At 45.4% G+C, this 24,925-nt stretch overlaps 2 protein-coding genes across 3 annotated transcripts in view; both read right to left on the reverse strand.

The window, feature by feature from the left end:
* Nucleotides 1–6,026, reverse strand: part of LRGUK (leucine rich repeats and guanylate kinase domain containing) — a 54,496-nt gene extending 48,470 nt beyond the window's left edge. The window contains exons 1-2 of one of the 2 annotated variants that reach the window (XM_081209930.1): nucleotides 5,637–6,026; nucleotides 1,234–1,341 (exon numbers count right to left, since the gene is read on the reverse strand). In XM_081209930.1, the coding sequence (XP_081066056.1) occupies nucleotides 1,234–1,341; nucleotides 5,637–5,906 (378 nt within the window). In that variant the 5' untranslated portion in view covers nucleotides 5,907–6,026. The remainder of the gene's footprint in view (nucleotides 1–1,233; nucleotides 1,342–5,636) is intronic. The other variant, XM_081209931.1, reaches the window with a different exon arrangement.
* Nucleotides 6,027–20,254: 14,228 nt separating this feature from the next.
* Nucleotides 20,255–24,925, reverse strand: part of EXOC4 (exocyst complex component 4) — a 353,985-nt gene continuing 349,314 nt past the window's right edge. The window contains exon 18 of the mRNA XM_081209899.1: nucleotides 20,255–23,624. Within this exon, the coding sequence (XP_081066025.1) occupies nucleotides 23,387–23,624 (238 nt within the window). The 3' untranslated portion in view covers nucleotides 20,255–23,386. The remainder of the gene's footprint in view (nucleotides 23,625–24,925) is intronic.

A 24,925-nucleotide genomic window follows, 5' to 3' on the forward strand; every position in this document is an offset into this window, starting at 1 on the left:
CTGTATATGATAGAAGCTGCCCAGAGTGGCTAGGGTGACCCAATCAGATGGGCGGCGTATAAATATGATGATGGTGGTGATGATCAAGAGAGGGCTACTGAGAGCATCCCCTGCTTGTGGGTTTCCCAGAGGCATCTGGTTGGCCACTGGGAGAACAGGGTGATGGATCAAATTCACTACTGGCCTGAGGAAGCAGGCTCCTCTGTTACATTCTCCATTTGATCTGGAATCAGCTTGGCATCATTTATTTAAGAATTCTCACTTGCCATTTGGGGGTGCCCTGCCTTCATATGACAGTTTACAAAAAACCAAAGCACACAGCATAATAATAAATAATGAGGCTGCTGAATGAGATACTAGTAGTAGTAGTAGTAGTAGTACTTCTAATAATTTATTATTTATACCCCGCCCATCTGGCTAAGTTTCCCCAGCCACTCTGGGCAGCTCCCAATCGAGTGTTAAAAACAAGACAGCATTAAATATTAAAAACTTCCCTAAACAGGGCTGCCTTCAGATGTCTTTCAAAAATAAGATAGCTGCTTATTTCCCTCACATCTGAAGGGAGGGCGTTCCACAGGGTGGGCGCCACTACCAAGAAGGCCCTCTGCCTGGTTCCCTGTAACCTCACTTCTCGCAGTGAGGGAACCACCAGAAGGCCCTCGGCGCTGGACCTCGGCGTCCGGGCTGGACGATGGGTGTGGAGATGCTCCTTCAGGTATACTGAGCCAAGGCTGTTTAGGGCTTTCAAGGTCAGCATCAACACTTTGAATTGTGCTCAGAAATGTACTGGGAGCCAATGCAAATCTCTCATTGTCATGTGTCAGACTGAAACACTGAAAAACAATTATTGTTTTATGCAGCTGGGAAAAACATTTCCTAGTTATTTAACTCATTCCACTTATGAACTGCTTCCTATAAAACGCCTCAAAGCAACCAAATCCCTGTGTTTGGGACAAGGTTGGACACTCTTCCCACCCTACCATGCAATCATTTCAAAATCATAACAGTTTCAAGTAACATTGATCCTTTGCAGCAGCAGAGTTCTAGTGGGCAGAGGGGATTTCTTAATGAAGCATCAGACCTAATGCCTCAAATATCACATATTCGATAGGGCTAGAAGCACATGATCATGAACTCAAACAAAAGGTCATCAGTCCAGCCAATAAGGCCAAGTTAAGGATTCAAATGGGAGAGGATGTAGCTTGACCGCAAAACTATTTGCCATTAACTCACCGAAAGTGACAGATCGAGGTAGACATGTTCTGTACCTGGGGCTGAACGCCCCAATTTTTGCAGGGCTTCAGCAGTCATTTCTTCAGTCAGCACACCATCAAATTCCTCCTGAGAGAGAGAAAGGCAGAGTTTTGGTTGGGCTAAAATAATCAAAGCTGGACAACCTCCCTAAAGAGGTATGCCCAACTGTGAGAGAAGATTAGGGCTCCAGCTGGGTCCTTTCCCCAGAGGAACATGACAAATACCTTCGCTCAATCAGTGCAAAATAAACAGAGGGCTACAGACTAGAAGCGTCAGGAGCCCATTTCCATTTTCGGCAAACCTGCCATTTGGCAATTAGCTTATATATCTGGGTTTCTAACACTGTTTTCCAAGTGAGGCACACAGCAGCCTCAGCACTGGCTTGTAAGGTCACCGACCAGGCAAAAGTGATGAGCTGCAGCCCAGGAGAGAAGACGATCCAATGCCAGGGGTGAGGTGAGGTTGCAGCCTTTACTAGGGAATGTTGCCATCACTGGGCTACAACTCAGAAACTGGGAGGGTAGCAATTATTTTATTCTTATCTATGATAATTAGTAGGTCATCTTATTTATATAATAAAAGCGTTAGATCAGAATGGATGGCACGAGGCCTCAGGAATCCCTCACCAAGTCGTTGATCATTTCCACACATTTAGGTAGGTGCAACAGCACAAAAGTGGTTGGTACACTAAGAACATCACTTTGCCACACAGATGCTCCTTGCTCAATAAAATCCTGCTTCCAGTAACCATCCGCCTTGCCTCTTCTGGGGCCCTGGGATGCAGCTGGATGATGTAACACATGAAACAAGAGCTATACTGGCATTACTAGGTCTTTGCCTGAAGCCTTCAGTGTAGAGGTAGGATACCTTAGCATACCGACAGGTGCAGGCTCCATCTGGCAATCCTCGTGAGAATGAATGTTTCGTTTTATATAAGCATTAGTGGTTAACTTAACAATTGTATTAAACAGTAAAAACAAATAGAAAGCCGCAATAAATGTATTTTTAATCTTCTGTTGGAAGCAGCCCAGAGTGGCTGGGGAAACCCAGCCAGATGGGCGGGGTAGTAATATATTATTATTATTATTATTATTATTATTATTATTATTATTATTATTATTGAGGCCAGATCAGTGCTCCATCTAGATCAGTGGCTCTCTGGGGTCCCTGGCAGCGCAGCCATTCCCAGTCCTACCTGGAGATGCAATTGTGGACAGAAACTGGAGCCTTCTGCATGCCAAACAGGTGCTCAACCACTGAGCTATGGCTCTTCCCAAACAGAAACACGGGAAACTGTCTTAAACTGAGCGGCTCTCCAGAGTTCCAGACACGGCTCTTCCCCAGTCCTGCTGGGCGATGCTGCCAGGGAATGAACCTGGGACCTTCTGCCTGCAAAGCCTGGGAAAGCTGAGTGGGTAGAGCATGAGACTCTTAATCTCAGGGTTGTGGGTTTGAGCCCCGTGTTGGCCAAAAGATTCCTGTATTGCAGGGGGGTGGACAGGATGACCCTTGTGGTCCCTTCCAACCCTGATTGGCAATGGAAGAGTGCGCCTTTGGGGGTGAAGTCAAACTCAGACCATGGACAGTTACAGCGTCTGCTGTGGCTGCAGAGACATATATGGGAGAGACATGTTTTGTTGCAGCTGGGGCGGATGAAGACGTCTGGTTGTGCTGCTACAGACGCACTGTGGCGTTTCTTCTCTCTGCACTCCTCCCAGCAGCCCCTTTCCAACTCTATGTTTCTACCCCCTGAGATACATGGGCTCTTCCCCCAAATGGGATCAGGAGGAGAAGCTGCCTTAGAAAGCTTCAAATTGGTCCATCTAGCTCAGTGTTTTCTACACAGACTGGCAGCAGCTCTCTAAGATTTCTCCCGGCACTACCCAGGGGGTTTCTGCTTTTTTTTGTAAATTGCTTTGCAAACGCGGCATACAAATGTTATGGAGTAGACTTCCGGGTTGGCGCGATTCGGAAATGGCGGATTCCCTCCGAGCTGCGGAGGGAATCGGCTCAACCGAGGACGGGTCTTTGCCGCGCCGGCGACGCGGGGACCCTTAAAAACTGCAGGCGCGGAAGCCTGCGGACTGAAGACTCGGCGGGTGCCTTAAGCGCCCCCCCGATCCACGAAGAGCCTTTTTAAAGGCTGCGGAGAGGATACGGAGGGTGGCGTGGCACTGAGAGTCGATCGCTACCTCGGTGGAGTGAAGCCGCGAGCCATGACCGAAGAGCGCTGACTTCCTTCCTTGAAATTTGGACTGAAAAGAAAGAACCCGTGAGTAAGACGGAATTGGATCTTAAAAATACTACCCTGAATTGGAGACGACCGGGGGGTGTGCTAAAAGGAAGTCCGCACCCCCCCCTGCAGACGATCTAAGCAACGACAAAGTGCTAAGCTGGAGAGCTTACCCTTGGAGGGGTGAGTTAAAAAGGACACTAACTTCCAAGATTTAGCTAAAAGAAATTTTGAGCTGGAGAGTGGAGACTGGGAAGCCTTCTTTTTGCTTTAAACAACCCCCCCTCCCGGGCCCGGGAGCGTCCTGTCTCTGTGCCTGTGTAAGAGCTGCGGAGTTTGACAGCTGTCAAAGCTGTCAAACGGGCAGTTTAGAGTGGAAAAATTGCTATTTAAGTTCCCTCTGGACTAAGAGTTACAATTGAAACAAGATTGTTGGAAACAAAGTAATAAAAATAAGTTAAAGGATTGTTGGAGAAAAGACTAATAAGTAACCAGATTCCCCCTAGGGGGAACTCTGTGAAACTACAATGGCTACAATGGCTGTGGATGGAAAGTTACTAGTGGAAATCGAAAGGATGTTTCAATTGGTGGGAACTCTACAAGAGCAGAGCTTGGCCATGAATAAACAACTTATGACCTTGACTTCTGGAACAGGCAGCTCTGCTGTATGTATTGAGGACCTGAATGAGAAAGAATCCACAGCTGAATGGGAACTGATATCTGAAGAGGTGGAAGAGACTAAACAAGAAAAAGAGAAAGTAAAGCTGGGAAGTAACAACCAAAAGCCGACATCTGTGGAATACAAGCAAGGAGATTTTTGGATTACATCTACCACAAGTCTGCGAAAGATGAAGAAGATGAAGGAGGAGGTCCCGGGAGTTTATGGAATACAGGAACTTAAAACAAAGAAATATGATTGGGGCCTCCATTCTGACTTTGACTTTGAAGATGCAGGATTTGTGGAAATTCTTCAGCAGTGGCTTTCAGATGTCCTTGTGGGAAGAGAATATGGTTTGACGGCGAAAGAACTTTTTCTAGACTTGATGACTGACATAAAGGACTACCAACAAGACCGGCGGAGAGGGACTGAAAGAGACTTGAAAGCCTCGGACGTGAGGAACCCAGGCTAAGAACTGCTATTCTGGATATGTATTGGGAAGGGACAAAAACCGGGGATGGGAGGGAGGGAAGAAGAGAATCTTAAAAACACTCAAGACTTTTAGGTTTAGTTAAAATGATTTTTAATTAAGACAAAATGAGAAATCGATGGAAGAGAACTTGAGTCCAACTTAGGAAAAATCTATATTTCTTTATAAAAAAAAGGTTATAAGATGGTTAAGAGGAGAAACACCAATTTGCTGACAAAATTTTGGGAATTGGGATGCATGAGGGGGGGTGGGGGGAAGTCAGGGAATAGGGTTAGGAAACTAGGATTTTCTGAATTTATACATGTTCTTGTCTTGTGTCTTTTTTGTGTGTGTTTTGTCTTTATAAAAGTGGAAAAACCAATAAAAATTAAAAAAAAAACAAAACAAATGTTATGGAGTAAATAAATAAACAAATGCTGTATTGTTTTTAACACTCTATTGGAAGCCGCCCAGAGTGGATGGGGAAACTCAGCCAGATGGGCGGGGTATAAATAATAAATTATTATTATTATTATTATTATTATTATTATTATTATTATTATTATTATTATTAGTAGTAGTATTATTATTATTATTATTATTACAAAGGACGGCCGGGCACGCGAGCCCCCCCCTCACCCCCAAACTTCCCGTAATCATTCGAGTAGCGCGAACCCTTCCACTACACCATGCAAATAAGCCTCCCGTATTTCTCCCTCTGGGTGCGCCTCCCCAGAGGGGCACTCCCGTATTTCTCCCTCTAGGCGCGCCTCCCCAGAGGGGCGCTCCCGTATTTCTCCCTATAGGTGCGGGGTCACCGTTCCCGTAATTATCCAAATAGCACGTCGACTCCGCCCACCTCCCCGCGGAAAGAAGGGTCGTGCGCTCCGTAATTCTCCTTATAGGGGCGCCCTCCCCAAACGAACCCGTGCCCGTAGTTCGCCGAGTAGCGCCCCGCTCCCTTTATAGACAGAGATGCCAACCCAGGTTAGGGGCGGCGAACCACCCCCCCCTGCACCCACCTCCATGGGCTCGGGCTCCGGTTCGGACTCGGTGGACTCCTCTTCCTCGACGGCGAGCTCCTCCTCGTCCTCCTGGTTGAACGTGGCGTTGCCTTCCAGGCCGTCGGTGGCGATGCCCCCGGGGGAGCGCTCGTCGAAGCGGCTGAGGAGGAGCGAGAAGGTGAAGGACGGCGAGGTCGCCCAGGAGCGCAGCCCGCCCGACCGGGCGTCATCGCCGCTGGGCGCGCTCCGGATGGCGCTGCGTCCGTAGAAAGCCGAGCGGGAATGCATGTCGGCCAAGGGGGTCCTTCGTGGGGGTCTCGGTCTCTCTTTCTCTCAGGGGAAAAGAGGCCGCCTGGGAGACGCCATCTTGTTTCCCTGCCGTTGCCCGGCAACGAGGCGGAAAAGGGGGAGCGGCGCAAGGCCCGCCGGGAGTTGTAGTCGCTTTCCTCGCGCGAAAACGGCGCCCGGGAAGCCCGCGCGCGGTGCATCGCGGGAAGTGTAGTTCGGCCTGTCAGAAAAGAAATGAGCGCGCGGGTTTCGAAATGGTGGCTTATTTATTTACTGCCACGAAACTTATATCTCTAAATGGTTCCTTATTTATTTCCACACACACACAAAATCAACCGCTCGATTGCAGTGGAAACCTCGACGAGGTTTACAGGAAGAATAAAAGCCATTAGATTATAAAGGATTTACAAACGTTTAAAATAGGACCAGAAGTAACGAATTCACCCCACTCTTTTAATTCTTATTGTTAATTTACCACACTAAGCTGTACTACAAAAGTAATGCGGATACATCATTTCCTATCTGTAATAACTAATAATTTTGGCATATTTACACTTTGAAACATTTTTGGTATTCAGAAATGTTTATCTGAATGTTATCATTGCTTTGCTATTTTTATTCCACCTAACTGTTGCATGTCATAGGCTCTGATGTAAGCAGAGATATATCTCAATGCTATCCTGTTAAATTGAATAAAAACTATGTTACAAAGAACAACAACACCCCAAATGTAGGGCTGCCCAAACGCCCAGAATTTCCTGGACACACATGGAATCCGGCATTTGTGTCCAGAAGGAAATTGGGAAAACAGCCCACGGCAACCCATGTCAGTTGCGTTGTTTTTGCCGAAAGCTGAAAAAAGTTTTTTTAATTGCCGAAAAAGCTCAACAACTTTTGTGTCTACATTTTAACTTTTTTAAATATGACAACCCTACCAAAAGTAGCATAGATAGGGGTATAAAATGTAACCCCCCTCTGAAACAATATTTCAGGATTCAGATTACATTACATATATTTATTATTTGTGTATACATATATACACACACAGTGCTTTTTTTCTGAGGGGCCGCAGAGGACGCATACCCCTAAACATTTTGTGAATCTTTGTACTTTTGTCCATTTACTGTATTTTTCCTGATTTGAACTATAAAATGGTGATTTTTCTGGAGTCAAAATGAGAGTACCCCTAAACATTTTTTTTAGAAAAACAAAGCACTGCACAGACATATATATTCCACAAGTTGGATTAAGTTGATTGAACATTATATTTGATCCTCTGTAATATCAAATTTTCTCTGTACAGAGTTCATTGTTTTCGATAACCTATAATCAAACCAAATGACTTCATTAATTAGATGCACATTTATCTTATTTTTACCATTGTAAACCGCATTGATATATTGCTGCAATGCAGCAGTATGTAAACAAACAAAGCAATCAATCAATCAATCTAACTTTTTAATTAATCCTATTTTCCCTTTAAAAAGGCCAGACCATTTTATATGTGGTTGGAACTGAGTTCGGTCAATGATAAGCTAAAAACCCAAATTAAAGCACATGCATTTTTAGAAGTTAAAGGTGTTTTTAAGCTACAGCCAGAAACATCCTCCTTGTCCTCTCACATTCTGCCTTAAGACTCCTTCCAAATGGAGACATACTTACTTACTTAACTTATTTATTTTCTATATTGATGAGGTTCATGGGGCTGTTTACAATATAAAAAAACAACAATACATACCATTGTAACCAACAGAAATAACCCCCCATAAACATAGATCTATTATTATTTGTTAAATTTCATGGCATGACCATCAGCCAAATTGTCCCCCACTTTGGCTCAGTGTACAGCCCATAGCCTAAGGAAGAGCTCTGTGGAACCCAGAAGTCTGCACACTGTTTTTGTGATGCTTTCCTTGGCTTTATGTAAGAGTGTCCATCCCCCATCAGGGCTGGCCCAACACATTTTAGCACCTGAGATGTACCATAAAATGGCGCCCCACTCCCACCCAAGGAAGAAGTGGGGGAATGAAGATCGATATCAGAAACTAAAGGTGAATAAAAATCTACATTGAGATCTGCTGCCCTTGTGGATTCTGCCGCCTGAGGCAGTCGCCTCACCTTGCTTCCTGCGTGGGCCGGTCCTGCCTCCGCCCACTACACAAATCACAAAGAAGAGTACAAAGGACAAGGAGCAGGGGTCCGCAAACAGGTCCAGCTGGTCCGCAAGGAGTCCGTGGATTTGTAGCTGAAGATGGAGACAGCATTCACTGCACTGAAGGTTCGTGTTGATTTTGGCTTGCATTTTTACAGCTTCTTTTATGTCTTATGTTGCATTGTATTCTATTAGGATTTGAACTCTCTGGCAGAAGAGTCGGGGGGACAGATCCAAAGGAGGGGCTTCTTTGCACAGGAGCTCCCTGCTGCAAATGATTTTGCAAAGGGGTTCTAGTGATTCATAGCGGTTGAGTCTATCAATGGCCACGACTCACAATGGCAAGTGGCAGTAGGAAAGCACAGTGCGAAGTGGTGTGTGAAATTGCAGTCTCTTTCTGTGAGCCTCCTAAACCCTGGCTCCAGCTCCAGTTTTCTTAATTACAAAATAAATAAATAAATACAGCAAACACACGTGAAGAGTAAATGAATGAAAGGTAGAATCATAGAATCATAGAATCATAGAGTTGGAAGAGACCACAAGGGCCATCGAGTCCAACCCCCTGCCAAGCAGTAAACACCATCAGAGCACTCCTGACATATGGTTGTCAAGCCTCTGCTTAAAGACCTCCAAAGTAGGAGACTCCACCACACTCCTTGGCAGCAAATTCCACTGTCAAACAGCTCTTACTGTCAGGAAGTTCTTCCTAATGTTTAGGTGGAATCTTCTTTCTTGTAGTTTGGATCCATTGCTCCGTGTCTGCTTCTCTGGAGCAGCAGAAAACAACCTTTCTCCCTCCTCTATGTGACATCCTTTTATATATTTGAACATGGCTATCATATCACCCCTTAACCTCCTCTTCTCCAGGCTAAACATGCCCAGCTCCCTTAGCCGTTCCTCATAAGGCATCGTTTCCAGGCCTTTGACCATTTTGGTTGCCCTCCTCTGGACACGTTCCAGTTTGTCAGTGTCCTTCTTGAACTGTGGTGCCCAGAACTGGACACAGTACTCCAGGTGAGGTCTGACCAGAGCAGAATACAGTGGCACTATTACGTCCCTTGATCTAGATGCTATACTCCTATTGATGAGGCCCAGAATTGCATTGGCTTTTTTAGCTGCCGCGTCACACTGTTGGCTCATGTCAAGTTTGTGGTCAACCAAGACTCCTAGATCCTTTTCACATGTACTGCTCTCAAGCCAGGTGTCACCCATCTTGTATTTGTGCCTCTCATTTTTTTTGCCCAAGTGCAATACTTTACATTTCTCCCTGTTAAAATTCATCTTGTTTGTTTTGGCCCAGTTTTCTAATCTGTCAAGGTTATTTTGAAGTGTGATCCTGTCCTCTGGGGTGTTAGCCACCCCTCCCAGTTTGGTGTCATCTGCAAATTTGATCAGGATGCCCTTGAGTCCATCATCCAAGTCGTTGATAAAGATGTTGAATAAGACCGGGCCCAAGACAGAACCCTGTGGCACCCCACTAGTCACTCTTCTCCAGGATGAAGAGGAACCATTGATGAGCACCCTTTGGGTTCGGTCAGTCAGCCAGTTACAAATCCACTGAGTGGTAGCATAGTCAAGACCGCATTTTACCAGCTTCTTTACAAGAATATCATGGGGCACCTTGTCAAATGCCTTACTGAAATCAAGGTAGGCTACATCCACTGAGTTCCCTTCATCTACCAGGCTTGTAATTCTGTCAAAAAACGAGATCAGGTTAGTCTGACATGACTTATTTTTCAGAAATCCATGCTGACTATTGGTGATCACAGCATTCCTTTCTAGGTGCTCACAGACTGTTTTCTTAATGATCTGCTCCAGAATCTTCCCTGGTATTGATATCAGACTGACTGGGCGGTAATTATTTGGGTCCTCTCTTTTCCCCTTTTTGAAAATAGGGACAACATTTGCCCTCCTCCAGTCTGCCGGGACTTCGCCTGTTCTCCAGGAATTCTCAAAGATGACTGCCAGTGGTTCTGAGATCACATTTGCCAGTTCTTTTAATACTCTTGGATGCAGTTCATCTGGCCCTGGAGACTTGAATACATCTAAACTAGCCAAGTATTCTTGTACTATCTCCTTAGTTATTCTGGGCTGTGTTTCCTCTGCTGAATCATTTGCTCCAAATTCTTCAGGTTGGGCATTGTTTTCTTTATCGGAGAAGACTGAGGCAAAGAAGGCATTGAGGAGTTCAGCCCTTTCTGTGTCCCCTGTTTGCATTTCACCACCTTCTCCTCTGAGTGACCCCACTGTTTCTTTGTTCTATCAGGTAAGACTGATAGGAAGCTGCCTTTATACTGAATCAGACCCTTGGGTCCATCTAGTTCTGTATTGTCCACACTGACCGGCAGCAGCTCCCCAGGGTTTCAGGTGAGGCTCTTTCCCAGTCCTACCTGGAGAAGATGCCTATGAGTGAACAAACCAACCCCTGTGTTGGAAAATATGACTCAGCAATATCGAAAGCAACACGATGACCAGAAACAATTACAGTATAGAAAACTCTATGGAATAATGCAAAACATCAAAACTATCGAACTGAAGTCTCTGAAATCCTTGAATAAGTCACAGTGCGAGACTTTGCCCAGCGGATATCAAGTTTGTAAAGCTTTGTATAATCGGCAAATGACCAATTCTGATGTCCAACTCTGAACTCTGTTGAACAGTGTTTCCAGATAACAACACTGTTTCGTTCAGTTCTTCATCAGCCAATTGGTTCAACAAACACACGTATGTAGAAATATGTATAATTTCTTCATTAACTGAAAATAAAATATGCAAACGATGACCTGCACGTACATAACAATAACATCAAATAGCGTGGAAATTATAAACTGTAACATAAAAAGGTTACATACCCAATCTTTTTTCCAACTGATATAATATACATGAGAATGAAAAATACTCTGGAGCAGTGCTCATGCGATTATTTAGTCACTGTTGTTGTTGTTTAGTCGTTTAGTCGTGTCCAACTCTTCGTGACCCCATGGACCAGAGCACGCCAGGTACTCCTGTCTTCCACTGCCTCCTGCAGTTTGGTCAAACTCAAGTTGGTAGCTTCGAGAACACTGTCCAACCATCTCGTCCTCTGTCTTCCCCTTCTCCTTGTGCCCTCCATCTTTCCCAACATCAGGGTCTTTTCCAGGGAGTCTTCTCTTCTCATGAGGTGGCCAAAGTCTTGGAGCCTCAGCTTCAGGATCTGTCCTTCCAGTGAGCACTCAGGGCTGATTTCCTTCAGAATGGATAGGTTTGATCTTCTCGCAGTCCATGGGACTCTCAAGAGTCTCCTCCAGCACCAGAATTCAAAAGCATCAATTCTTCGGTGATCAGCCTTCTTTATGGTCCAGCTCTCACTTCCATACATCACTACTGGGAAAACCATAGCTTGAACTATACAAACCTTTGTTGGCAAGGTGATGTCTCTGCTTTTTAAGATGCTGTCTAGGTTTGTCCTTGCTAGTCACTGTTACTAACAACATTTTTTGAGAAATATATACAGCCAGCCCCAGGTGATACTGATAACAGGGAGACTGAGCTTAAAGCCATTAAGTTTTCTATACTGTAATTGTTTCTGGCCATCATGTTGCTTTCGATATTGCTGAGGACTGAACCTTCGGCATGCCAGGCAGAGGCCCTACCGCTGACCTAAAACCCTTTTCCTGGTGGAAATTTCCAGCCTCTACTTCAGCCTGAAGTGCCACTGTCCAAGACCAGCTTTGCCACTTGATTTGGCTAGTCCTACAACAGAAAACTTTGGCATACCGAAAATAACGGCTCACTGGAATGACTCGAGTTTCTTGCTTTGCTTCTGTTTGGGGAGAAAGGGGGGGTGAGATAGAAATCTGCCCCGGAGACCAAACCAAACATTTCAAATTAAGCATTATTGCTCATTTAGAAACTTGGCACAGGTTCTTCCTCATTTCTCTGCGCTCCACATTTGCGTCCAGCCTTCTCAGATTCTGCAGTGAGTCATTTTCAGCAGCTGAAAACAGCTTTATTCCTTCACAGGGTGCTGTTGCTTCCTAGAAGCACATCTCCAGTCTGGGGTGGGGGCTTTGCTTCGTTAATTAAGAAATTTCATACTAAATAAGAGGAGCCCTCCTCAGTCAGACCAAAGGTTGCTGTAGCTTAGCATCTGCCTTCCTGCAGAGAAAAGGTGGGAACGATCAGCTTCTAAGGTTGTTTACCCCCAGCCACTAGCACTGAATCTGATTCTGGAGCTAATACATTAGCTGTCACCGATACTTGGCCTCCCTGAACTGATCTAATCCCCCTTTAAACCTGTATGTTAGCAGGCACCACCATTTCTTGTGGCACTGATTTCCATAAATTGATTGGACTTCTGTAGTCGTCTTTGCTTTGATATTTCAGTATGTCTACAGAGCCAAGTTTTTCTTTGATGGGAAGAGCCGTATGGCGTGTAGTGATTAGTGTCAGACTAAGCGCGGGTGGCACTGTGGGTTAAACCACAGAGCCTAGGACTTGCCGATCAGAAGGTCAGCGGTTCGAATCCCCGCAACGGGGTGAGCTCCCGTTGCTCTGTCCCAGCTCCTGCCAACCCAGCAGTTCGAAAGCACGTCAAAGTGCAAGTAGATAAATAGGTACCGCTCTGGCGGGAAGGTGAATGGCGTTTCCATGCGCTGTTCTGGTTCGCCAGAAGCAGCTTAGTCATGCTGGCCACATGACCTGGAAGCTGTACACCAGCTCCCTCGGCCAATAAAGCGAGATGAGCGCCGCAACCCCAGAGTCGGCCACGACTGGACCTAATGTCAGGGGTCCCTTTACCTTTACCTTAAGATGAGCAGGAGGACTGGGCCCAGCCATGAAGTTTGCTGACTCTGATCCAGTCACTCTCAGGCTAACCTACTTCGCAGGACTGTTGTTGCTGTGAGAGAGAGAACCACATATGCTACCCTGAAATCCCTGGAGGAAGTGCATGATAAAAATGTAATAAATAAAATCTACATTCCACAGCTACTCTCAGGAGACATGTCAAATCCCATGTCTGGTTCCCATGTGTGGATTCTGATGCTCATTTTTGTAGTTAGTACCGTCTGTTATTTGTCAGTCAGCCCTAAATGTTTCCCTTTGGGGATCTACAAATCTTTGCTGCAAATTCCATTTCTCCCCCTTTTTTGGACCGTTGATTGCTGCACTTGGGCTGTCTTTCTTCCTCTCTTTTCACTCTTCCTTCCACCTAGCAATCATAATGTCAGAATAATCTCTGATTGCTGCGCCCATCAGTTAAGAAGAAGAAGAAGAAATTCTTATGGACATCATCCGCTGACTTTTATCTCTCTGCTTCAGGGAAATGTTATAACAACGGCAATAAAAGTCACCCAAACGACTTTCTTTCATTATCTCGCCGGCAATAAACGCGAAAGCCCCTTAATGAGAGTGACTCCTTTTCAACTAAGCACCCTTCTGCCTACTTCAGATGTTGCCTCAGGAAGACTTCTCGTCCATATGTGTCTATCTAAGCAAGGAACTCTGGGAAATCAGGAGGGGACCTGGAACTTCAGAAGGAAAGAGGGGGTGAGGTATTAAAAGTTTTGGGTTTTTTTTTTTAAGAGCGAGCCAGCACACAGTATATGAGAAATCATTGTTCCCCCTCAATTTTGAATATTTATTTTAATTATAAAAGTATTTCTATACTGCCATGCCATCAAATACCAGGGCGGTTTGCAGCATTAAAATATAAAGCACCATTAAAAACGATGCACATCATCATTAAAGTGACAGGCTCATAAGAAAATATTAAAGATCTACAAAGGCCAATTGGTATAAAAGGGCCTTTGAAAGCCAAAAGCCTAATGGAGACACAAAATGCCCAACTTCCAGGTGAGGCCAGCTGGGCCTCTGTATCAGAGGGCACTCTCTGCCTCAGGCACCCAAGGATTTCCCAAAATAATAACAGTGGGCAGGATTCAATTGAGTTATTGTATGCACACAATGAGGTCCAGTCACATATTGAGACTCCCCCTTCCTTCTGCCCCCTTGCAACAACAACAATTTATTATGTATACTTCCCCAGCCACTCTGGACGGCTTTCAACAAAATGGTAAAATACAATAATGCATCAAACATTAAAAGCTTCCATAAACAGGGCTGCCTTCAGATGCCTTCTAAAAGTCTGGTAATTGTTCTTCTCTTTGACATCTGACTGGAGGGTGTTCCACAGGGCGGGTGCCACCACCGAGAAGGCCCTCTGCCTGATTCCTTGTAACCTCACTTCTCGCAGTGAGGGAACCGCCAGAAGGCCCTCGGAGCTGGACCTCAGTGTCTGGGTAGAACGATGGGGGTGGAGACGCTCCTTCAGTGAGTGTTCCGGTTTGCGAATGTTCTTTGGAACCCAAATGTCCGATATGGCTTCCTATTGGCTGCAGGAGCTTCCGAACATTTTTGGAAGTCAAACTTCCAAGGCACCACTGTAGTGGCCCTGTACTGCTTCTCAGGTTGGGCTGGCAACAACTTTTGGGAGCTGTCCTATGAGTAGTGCATGAATGGATGAATCTGTCAGTTTCAGTACTCTTAGTTTCTCATTTTTCTAATCTAAAATGAATTACGTTCTCTACGGTTCCCAAGCAATTTGCATCTTTAAAAAAAAAAACCCTCATTGTGAAAAATGTATAAGCACTTTAGTGTGAATTTCTCAGTCTTAAATGCAGTTTTGACTCTTCTTGCAAGCAGCTCTCCCTAATGCATCTTTTGTGTGTCATTTTCTCTAAGAGATGCCTTTTTATGGAGACATTCTCTTAATATGTGCATTTTTATACATATATATACATGTATTTTTGTATACATTATTTAGTACATATCACAGAAGCACAGGTTCCTAAAGACAAATGTGTTTTGATTCAAGTATTGGTTCAAGATGACTGATCATCCATGTGAGTCTGCAATCATCAAGCGCCGATGATACATGTGTGTATAATCCCGACTGGGATAGGTTGGGAAACAATAATTGTCCATAACCGATTTCTTGATAGAAAACTTTGTTGAATTAAATATAATTCAATGCGCTCGGGGAATAAAGTAATTCTCCCTCTTCTCCATTAGCTAAAGCAAAGAGAACAATTAGAATATGCTATGATCATAATAATGTTATTTATAATCATACAGCCCTAGCTAACAAGCACTTGGGACAAATTACAGAAAGAAGCCATGATAAAATAAATTGAAACCACATTACGTATACCTCTTTAAGCCCATTTGAAAGGGGGGAAGCAGACATTAAAGTGAAGCCTGGGTTGCGTCAAAGTACCTGGGGAATATTAAGAAAGCAGCAGATTAAAGGCAAGGAAGATACCAAATTTTTAGCTTGAGTCAGCCGCATGCAGAGACAGGGGCCTCCATATTTTTCACTGAGTATCATTTTATCAGAGTCCCACTGAAGGAGGGTGATGGTGGTCTTGGACAGTCCTCCTTATTAACCAATAAATTAATTAATTACACCACCTTTCTTCCCGGAAACTGAAGGTAGTGTACACACTTCTCCCTCTCTCGATTTAATCCTCGCAGCAACCCTGTGAGGCTGAGAGGCAGTGACTGTACCAAGGCCACTCGGGCATAGCTGTCAACTTTTCCTTTTTCTTGCGAGGAATCCTATTCGGAATAAGGGCATTTCCCTTTAAAAAAAGGGAAACGTTGACAGCTATGCACTCGGTGAGCTTTGTGGCTGGGTGGAGTTTTGAACCCTGGCCTCCCAAGTCCCTGTCTGACATTCTAACCACTGGACTGCACTAGCCGATTCTCACAACCCACATGGCATGCAAGGTTGTGAGTCACTGGTTTACGTCAGCTTTGCAGTGGGGGGAGCTGTGATCTGAGCCCCCTTGATCTCACTTCCATTCACTGTTGCTACTATTTTGAAATACGAAGGATGCAGTTTAAAGGAAGTTAGTCATCTTAATTAGGAGCATATGCCAGGCATATACATTAATATGTGCTGTGTTTACTATGTGGCTGGTATTAATCCAATGCACACCCAATTGTCTGAATTGGTGGTAGAAGGAGCCAATTTTAATTGATGGGGCTATGGGTTCACTTACTGTTTTGACTATTTTGAGTCTGTTAAGCTACGGGTGGCGCTGTGGGTTAAACCACAGAGCCTAGGGCTTGCCGATCAGAAGGTCGGCGGTTCGAATCCCCACGACGGGGTGAGCTCCTGTTGCTCAGTCCCTGCTCCTGCCAACCTAGCAGTTCGAAAGCACATCAAAGTGCAAGTAAATAAATAGGTACCGCTCTGGCGGAAAGGTAAACGGTGTTTCCGTGCGCTGCTCTGGTTTGCCAGAAACGGCTTAGTCATGCTGGCCACATGACCTGGAAGCTGTATACCGGCTCCCTCGGCCAATAAAGCGAGATGAGTGCCGCAACCCCAGAGTCGGCCACGACTGGACCTAATGGTCAGGGGTCCTTTTACCTTTTAAGCTACTGTGATAAGGAATGGGAGGAAATACTAACCAACCTGGAGGGATGGGAGCTGTAGCAAAACCTTGCAGTGTGGGATGCTCCTGTTTAAGATATTAAATTCCTCCACTCCACCCCCCGTCACTCAGCATTTCTGTGTCCACTGAGCATGCTCAGGCTTTGTTTTTATTTATCACACCATGGGGTTCCCTTGAGCTCACAGATACCTTGTCCTTGTGTTTGGATGGTGCAGTTATGGCTGTATAAGATTTGGCACTCCGAGAATTGAGATCATTGCGCGTGTTTATATATGATAGCAAATTGTATTGGTTTGCTCTTCTCAAATAAAGTTGATAGGGGATGCACCTGACTGTTTAGCTGATAAGAATTTCAGTTCCAAGCCTAGGCACAGCCACGGGGATAAGCGTTCTTAAAATCCTGTTGAGAATTCAGCTGGAGAAGCCAGGCTCCCTGTGCAAAAAGCACCACCCGTAATCAAATTAACGGCTAGGCTGGCAAACCGTCCGTGGAAGACTTGAGCTGCTGACTTGGTGGGAGCTCACGGAAGAGACGGGCTGGTGCCAGGGCGGCTTCCATGAACTTCTGTGCAAATTGGCACCACTCCAGCCTAGGTTAATGAGTTCTCCGCACTGAAGTGTTCCAGAGTTTATTTCCCACCATCTGGAAAATGCCTGCCCCTTCCACTGGGATTCACAAGGGTTCAGCCAAAAGAAGGGATTATTAAAAACTTCAGGGCTGGAAAAAAGAAGCAGCAGCCACCGCCATCTGCTCCACTTTGGCATGGTGGGAATGGCTGGCACTTTGCTCATCTTCAGCAGAATGGCTCCTTGACGGCACCTCGCCGCAATGGCTCTCCATTTTGATCACATTAGCCATATGCATTTCGGATGCTGGATGCGTCGCCACTGCCGCAGGAAAAGGGTTCTTTAAAAAAAAAAAAGACTCAGAGAAGGTGCAGGAGAATAGCGGGCAAAATAGCCCCTTCTAAAAACTTAAGCTGGCACCCGCCCAAAGACCGGTTCCTTTTAAAAAACAGAATCCAAAAGTATCTCCAAATAAATAAGCGAAGACCTTTTGTTTGCAGTTGTGGCCTGCGGTGGCCAGAGACTCCGCTTGGCCACCCCAGGCAGGTTTCTTGAAGTATTTCCTACCCCAGACCTACTAAAATAAAAACAAAATATAAAATATAAATATAAAATATGGCAACCCTATCTCTGGAATCACAGAAGCAGGACATGGAAGCTGTCTCCTATCCTTTGTTTAGGGAAGGATGGGCCATAGCTCAGTAGCAGGGTAAGCTGAGTGGGGATTTGAACTTATTGCTAATGGGTAGTATAAAATAAAAATAAAAACAAACAAGCAAACTTGGGTCTTCCTGGTCTCAGCTGAACACACACACTTTGAACCACATTGGCTCTTTTAAAGTGACCGAGCTGGGTTGCAAAGCTACAATCTGGATCTCTCTCTCTCTCTCGAAATTTAATGCTCAGTGCATGATCTGTAAAATATTGGGGGGTGGGTGTATACATATACAGCAAAGTAAAGCCAATTCAGTTTGACAGAATTGTAATTAGTGGCTGCTCCATACTCAAAAGCTGACAAGCAGAATCAGAGCAGAAGCTTCTATCGGTTCCTCCGCTGCTGCTGCTGCTGCTGCAGTCTCAAGTCCTAATTATCTATATCTAAATAATTTTCCAATCTCTCTCACAGGCTGTTCCTTATTAAGATCTCAGTAGGCTTTAATTTCGGGGTAGACAGAGTATCAAATCACACAGGCTAAGGAACAGGGTGGAGGTAGCTGCTCTCTCTTGCTCCCCATATGTAGACACAAAACACACAAGTGCCTTTTGTGTGTTGTGTTCTTTGCCCCCCCCCCAAGGCTTTGGGCGTCCTTGCTTTGTGAAGTGGCCAATTAAAATCCACTTTTGATTGAGAGATTTGAGAGCTGTTGAGTTGCAGGTGAGCAGGGCGAGGCAGAAGATGGCAAAAGGGGTCCAAACCTAAGTCTGAGTGGCCTTAAGCAAGCCTCTCTTTCTCTGAAAATTGTGGCAAGACTGGGGGAAAGCCTTATTAGGCTGGTTGTAGTCTGTAACAGGGAGCAAAGACAGTTAAAACCAATTCTACATTATTGTCTGGATCTCTTCTACCAGCCAAATCAACTCCTCAGTGCTAGGAAGCATGCACTGAGTTGTGACCAGGCATCCATGGTGAAACCAAGGAGGTTGCTTCTCTTTGTCCTCCCCTTCTTGGGAGAGGTAATTATTGGTGTCTTCCTCCTCCTTGCTACCTTATTTCCCTTCTGCCTGAAACATTAGTTCGAACTCTAGCTATTTATATCAACTAACTAGCTTACTTTTTCATATTTCTGTTCAAGCCTCAAAACCAATTTTTACTCTCTGCAAGCCATTTTTGGGGACCAAATATTTTTAATCACTGTAACTGCATGTTTTCTCGCTAACTCCCCTAAGCAAGCAAGATAATATTGGGATTTACTGTTTTGATTGTGCTCATTTCACCCAATTAAGTAAGGTGAAGTGGGTGCGCCTAAAATAATCGTGCACATCCCAACAATGTCTGTGGTGTGCAATTGTCTCCAGCAAAAACTTCCCCCTCACCACCAAAAGAGTAGCACTGTGAACTTGCAAGTAAGATACAGGTACATGTATATATGTGTATACATGAGTCAACTGGGATAACAAGTGCTTCCTCATCCCTTCCTTCTGCTTCAGATGGCTGAGAACAAAAGCAACATGCCAAACTCCTTGTCTCTTATTCTGCCTTTGCAAGCATCCTTTGAAGCAAGCTAGTGAGCCAGAGATAGTGATTTCTATCAGGCCACATGCATCCGGGGCCAAGCAATGCAAGGTGCAGGAGATTCAAACAGAATCATGGCAAATTGGCACTGTGCGTGGATGTGAGCTGCATAATGGAATTGGGGGGGGGGTGTCCCCTATCCTGTGGCCCTCACCCAAGTAGCAGCTTTTAGGGAAAGAGAGAAACATTGGGAGATAAAATCACAGAGCCCCTGTCTTGTATGTAATTGGCTCGCAATAAGCTTTTATGGCTGAGCAGAGATGTGAACGTGGATGTCCACATCCAGACCCCCAGTGCGCAGAGGCGGGCTTAATAACTGTGATCGCGGGGCCATGTTTTGCCTTCCTCCCGTCTCTTGCTGCTTTCATCTATCCAACTGAGCCGGGGGTGGAGGAGGAGGCAGTAATAAACACAATTCAGGCCGCTTATTGCCCAGCCGTAATCATCAAATTTGTTTTTCATCAGCGGCAATTTATGAGGATGTTCATTGCATCAGTGTTCACAGTTCACTCTGTTAGGCGTAGGAGCAAGTGGCAATCAAGGGGGAAGATTGGCTTGTTAGGGTTTTGGATGCGCGAGCATTTGCAATTTCCTCCGCTGAGCTGTGCAGCAAAATACCTTTGGCAAATCATCAGCCGCTCTATTAGAAAGTCGCCCTTGCTTGTTCTTGGATGAACCTGAAATTGGGCTTTCTAATAGCCAAAGCTGCTTCTCACTACGTCTGGCTGGTACACCGTCATCACAGACTAGGTCTCTCAGCAAATATTTCTAGATTGTGTAGAATAGGAAGGTAGCGGAGAGAGTCCTCCTGATTATAACCCATGCACCAGTTTGTAAGAGGCTACATCTGCCTACTGCATAATTTCCTTTTTCCTGGAGGCTTGCCTCTTTCCGATGTTTGGAAGGCCTTTATGTTTGGGATGCGGCTCAAAGAACAAATTAAGCTCAAAGCAGGATGTATACATGTGTTAATATTTAATAGCAAAACCCATATAGAATATGCGCAAGTGCCGCCTATTAATTTGTCTCAGATCATACACAAAAGGATCTTTTCAGTTCACATCATCCTCCCTCTCCCCAGCCCAAGTACTTTTATTCTTCATGGTGTGATCCAGTGCCAACAGCATCTTGAGGGAGAAATTCTCATGGAACTAAGGTTGTGTGCATACCAAGGACTGGAGGAAAAAGCACCTTGTATCTTCCTTCATTTCACTGGCCTCTGCTTCTGGCACCCTATGCAGACCTGGGCAGTAGTCCTCCTTGACTGCATTTGCTTGCGCTGAGTTAACAGGAATGGAAGGATGCAGGTGGGGGTAGGGTCACTTGCAGGGGATGGAGGTGCTTAACCCCTCCTCCTGCACCTGCTGGTTCCTTTCCACCTACCACTGACATCCCCCCATGGACAGTTCCCCCCAAAATAACTAACTTCAGGTTTTCCAGCTGGAGATAAACTTCTTTTTAAAATGGTACTTGAAGGTGAGAATAATCATCCACCCATCTTGCCAATCCTGTATCGCAAGCATCTGCTCATCCCATTAGCATCAGAAGGGAAATATGGGACTGGAAACTCTGCATTTCCCTTGTAAAATCTAATTTCACTGTCTTTGGCCAAATCCTATTCTGCGTTATTCTCCTGTGGATTAAGAACTCAAATGCTTTTTTATGGGTTTCTTCCACATGCTACTTGCAGGCAGGGTTGGGGAAAATGTTGAAGTTTGGAGCGAGCTGGTGAAAGCTGTTCTTAGGTTTCACCACTAAGACATCAACAGCCCAGAGCCATTTTGAACAGGCACGTCAATATCTTCCAGGGGACCTCCTGGGTCCCTGTGACCTTAGTTAAGTGTATCTCCTCTCCGTGCCTGAAATGTTGCTGTTCATAGGATGGTGGGGAAAGTCTGACCTCCTCAGGGAATTCAAAGCCTGACTTGCAACCTCCTTAAAAATCACTGCACGGAAGTTGCTGAATAAGCCTTGGAGAGTACCAGTGCATCCAAGCAAACCACTGTACAGTAATTAAGGGCTCCAAAATTATCCTTTAATTTTCCAGTCGAACCAAGAGGAAAGCAACGTAAGCAGCAAGGGAAAAGAACCGGCTCAACTTCTACTTCAAGCTGTAGGCAAAGGGAGTGTGCAATCTTGTGAAAGAGGAGAGAACACAGCCTGTCCTGCAGTGAAGGGCAAAGCCCGCAGTGTCAGCGTTGTATCGCCCTCCCCTCTGACCTGACTCCCTTTCAATAAACGTTATAGAGAAGCAGACAATATTTATAGGCTTTCCAAGGGAAGGGAGGTGTCTATGGAGCTGGCTGACCTAAGTCAACGGCCAGAATGTGACATTGGCCCACCGTTGGAAAACACACAAAACCATAGCTTAAGGAAACCCATGGTTTAATATGAATGAGCAGCATTTGGGTGCAAGCTGTTCAAAAGTCTTTGCTCCTGTGGCTGTCACACCGGGGGGGGGGGGAGAGAAACCAAAGGTTGGCTGTGGTTTACGTGTAAAGTAGCATTTGTGGTTTGTTTCCCTTAAGCAAACCATGAGTGGTAAGTCTAGGGAGAGAATGGCTTCCATTTGTGGTTTGTTTGGTGAGAAGCATACCACAAGTGCTGGTTCACACAAAAAGCAAAGCAAGACACGGGTTTCTTTCCTCTTTGGTGCAGCAACAGAAGGAACCGGGGGGACGGATGGATGGACAAAAGTGGACTTCTGAGCAGTGTGGACCAGCATGCTGCTCATTCACAGCAAACCACAGTTTATGTTTAACTATGGTTTCATGTGATCTGCAAACCTCGTCATTATTAGGAACGGATCTGAGCTAGCTGTGGCAGCGATGTGCTAAACTTTTACAGAAAGGTTACTTGGCAACTTTCAGACATCATCTTTGACCTGGTTGTGCTCAACCTGAAGCCTGAAGGACAGCAAACTGATATTCTTGCAATGACAGCTTGGAGTCTGCCCTGCTGACCACACACTGGTCCTATAGCCACCTCTGCCAAGAAAGGTGGCAGACCCCTTCCCTTGCAGAACTAGCTACCTATGGGCTACGTGGATCCCATAGTGTGCTCTGTAGGAGCAAACACAACCTCTCAGGCTTGCTGTAATGTAAGAAGTGTCCTTGAGTTGCAGCCACTGAAGAAAGTTGTAACAATCCAACTTCCGCTTTTGAACTGGAGAGAAAAACCTTGAAAGAAACCAATGATCCCCTATTAGATAGCTAATGAGCTTTGCGGATTTAGAGCCAGCATCTCCAGGGAGACCCAGTGATATTGGTTACGGTTGGCAAATGGTCTTCTCTCTTAATCAAGTGGTAACGTACCACAGAGTAAGCATTTACTGAGCTGGTCTGCTGAGTAGTGCAGAGAATATTTCCACAACCAACTGGAATACCGGGGGGAAAGGAGTGACAAACTTTTCCTCACTGCTTGGCTAGATGATACAGGCAACCAGCTGTATACCATGGTAAATGGTATAAATCCAAAGCAGTGGAGCCATGTGGCATCTGGTTCTCTCTCTCCCTTTCCCATACAAACCAGTTAAATGCTATTCAAGATGGTGGACAAGCTTCATCTGCAGCTTACCTGGGAAAAGGTGAATCTTGGAAATAAGGGCAGCTGTGTATCATGATAGTACTGGCACAATCAAAACCACTTGATAGGAAGGGGGCAGGAATCTCAGCTACATCCGTCCCTCTCATTTTGACAGCTAGAACTGAATTTTAGTTAAAAATTACTTATCAGTCTTTCTCAATGCTGTAGATCCAACTAGATCAAGTGAACAACAGGTACACCTCCTTTCTCTACCCCCCTCCCTCACGCCAGCTAAATCCATCAAAGCTCTAAAGTGACAGGCACACCAGCCATTTGCATTCCATTTCATCATGGTGACATTTCTTGATCTCATCTTGCCACATAACTGGCCTCTAACCCACACCCACCCAAAAAACCCAATGGATAATATTTTCATGAAAAGGGCATAGACCCAAATATCAGACACCCCGCTTTAACAATGCAGCGCCCAAAACAATGCAATTCCCGTTGGCTGCAAGCAAGCATGAAGCTTCTCTGGCTAGCCGCCCTCCCACAATGGCATAAATTAAACAGTGGTGATTTTCTTGTCCTTGGTGGCTTGCTTGATAGCTGCCTGCTCACAGATTATCTCTTTCAGGCGCTGCAGCCTCATGTTCTGGGTGGTTTGGTCCCCAACGCCGGTCTGGCTGCGGTGCAATAAGCTCAGGGCATAGATGTACTCCAGCTCAGTGTATTTCACCCCTTGATCCACCACCAGATTCAGCAACTCGTCTGCGGTGTTGTACAGCATCTCGTAGTATTGCCTGCAATGCAAAGAAGAAAGTTCCACGTTCACTTCAGCTATGCTGTCAGCTGACCAAACAGGAATCGCGCTGACAGTTAGAAAAGAAAGGGGAAAATGGAGACTATAGATTAAAATAAGAAAGAAAATTAAAACGACTTCTGTGTAGGAGGTTAGGGTTCAAAGTGGTTCTGGGACTAGAATGGAGGAAAGTCATTTTCAAGAACTATTATCTGCCTCCAGAGGAAGAGCTGTCCTAGTGGAAGGGCTGTAGCCCAATGGTGGCAGGTCTACTTTGCATGCACAAGGTCCCTGGTTCATTCCCTGCCATTTCCAGGTAGGACTGGGAATGTCCTCCATCTGAAACTCGGGGCAGCTGCTGCCAGTCAGTGTAGGCAACACTGCGCTAGGGGGACAGGTGCTTAGGCTATGCCTACCTTCTCCCCCTCAGCCAGTGCAACCCAGCCTATTAGAAATGAGGAGGCCATGATCTGACACTGTATTGAGTAGACAACTTGTTCCATGGCTAGAAAGCAAGGTTTGGGTGGTTTTCTGCTTGTCCCATGTTTTCTAGGAACGGGTCCCAGTTCTTTTCTGCTTGGCCCTCCACTTTCTCTGGGAGAACTCGCTCTTTCGTGCTGAATCACAGCAAACGGAAATCTGCAGAAAACCCAATTGACGTTTGCTCTGATTCAGCGGCAAAAAATTGGGTTCTCCGAGGGCAAAGTCGCGGGACAAGTAGAAGACTGGATGAGTCCACAAACTCCATCCACAGGAGGCCAAATGCCTGAAGTTGCAAAAGGACATTCTCACCAGAATCCAGAACTCACTGCTTCCAGGAGTTACTTGCCACTCCTTAGAGATCAGATTATTTTCTAATTAAAATAAACAATTAATATAAAGGCAGTGGTGCAGGGGCTGGGGAGAGAGAAACCTGCATTTTTAATTGGCTGCAATTAAAACCACTGCCTTGTTTGGCCTGGTGTTGCCTTTGGCCAGCCGGCCTACGCATGTGGAATTACTCACTCGATTAGCCGCTCAGCTCAAGGTTTGCCTCCCCTGTCTTTGAAAAGTATTAATAAATATTGATCAGGCGTGCTTCCTGTTTGCCTTTGCCAAAGCAATTCTGATAGGCCTGCTCTCCTGATGTTATCAAATAATGAAATATGAAAGAGAGAGAGAGGGAGAAGAATTCGCCTCTTGATTAGCCTTTGTTCCCTTTTCATAGTTTTTGCTTCCAGCCATCAGAAATGTTTTGTTTGATTTTTTTTAGGAGAGGCTAGAGAGAGGCATTCTGCCCGGCAGCACAATTTTTAAATCATC

This window comes from Podarcis bocagei (genome assembly GCF_964188305.1).
Source record: "Podarcis bocagei genome assembly, chromosome: 10".
Taxonomy (NCBI): Eukaryota; Metazoa; Chordata; class Lepidosauria; order Squamata; family Lacertidae; genus Podarcis; species Podarcis bocagei.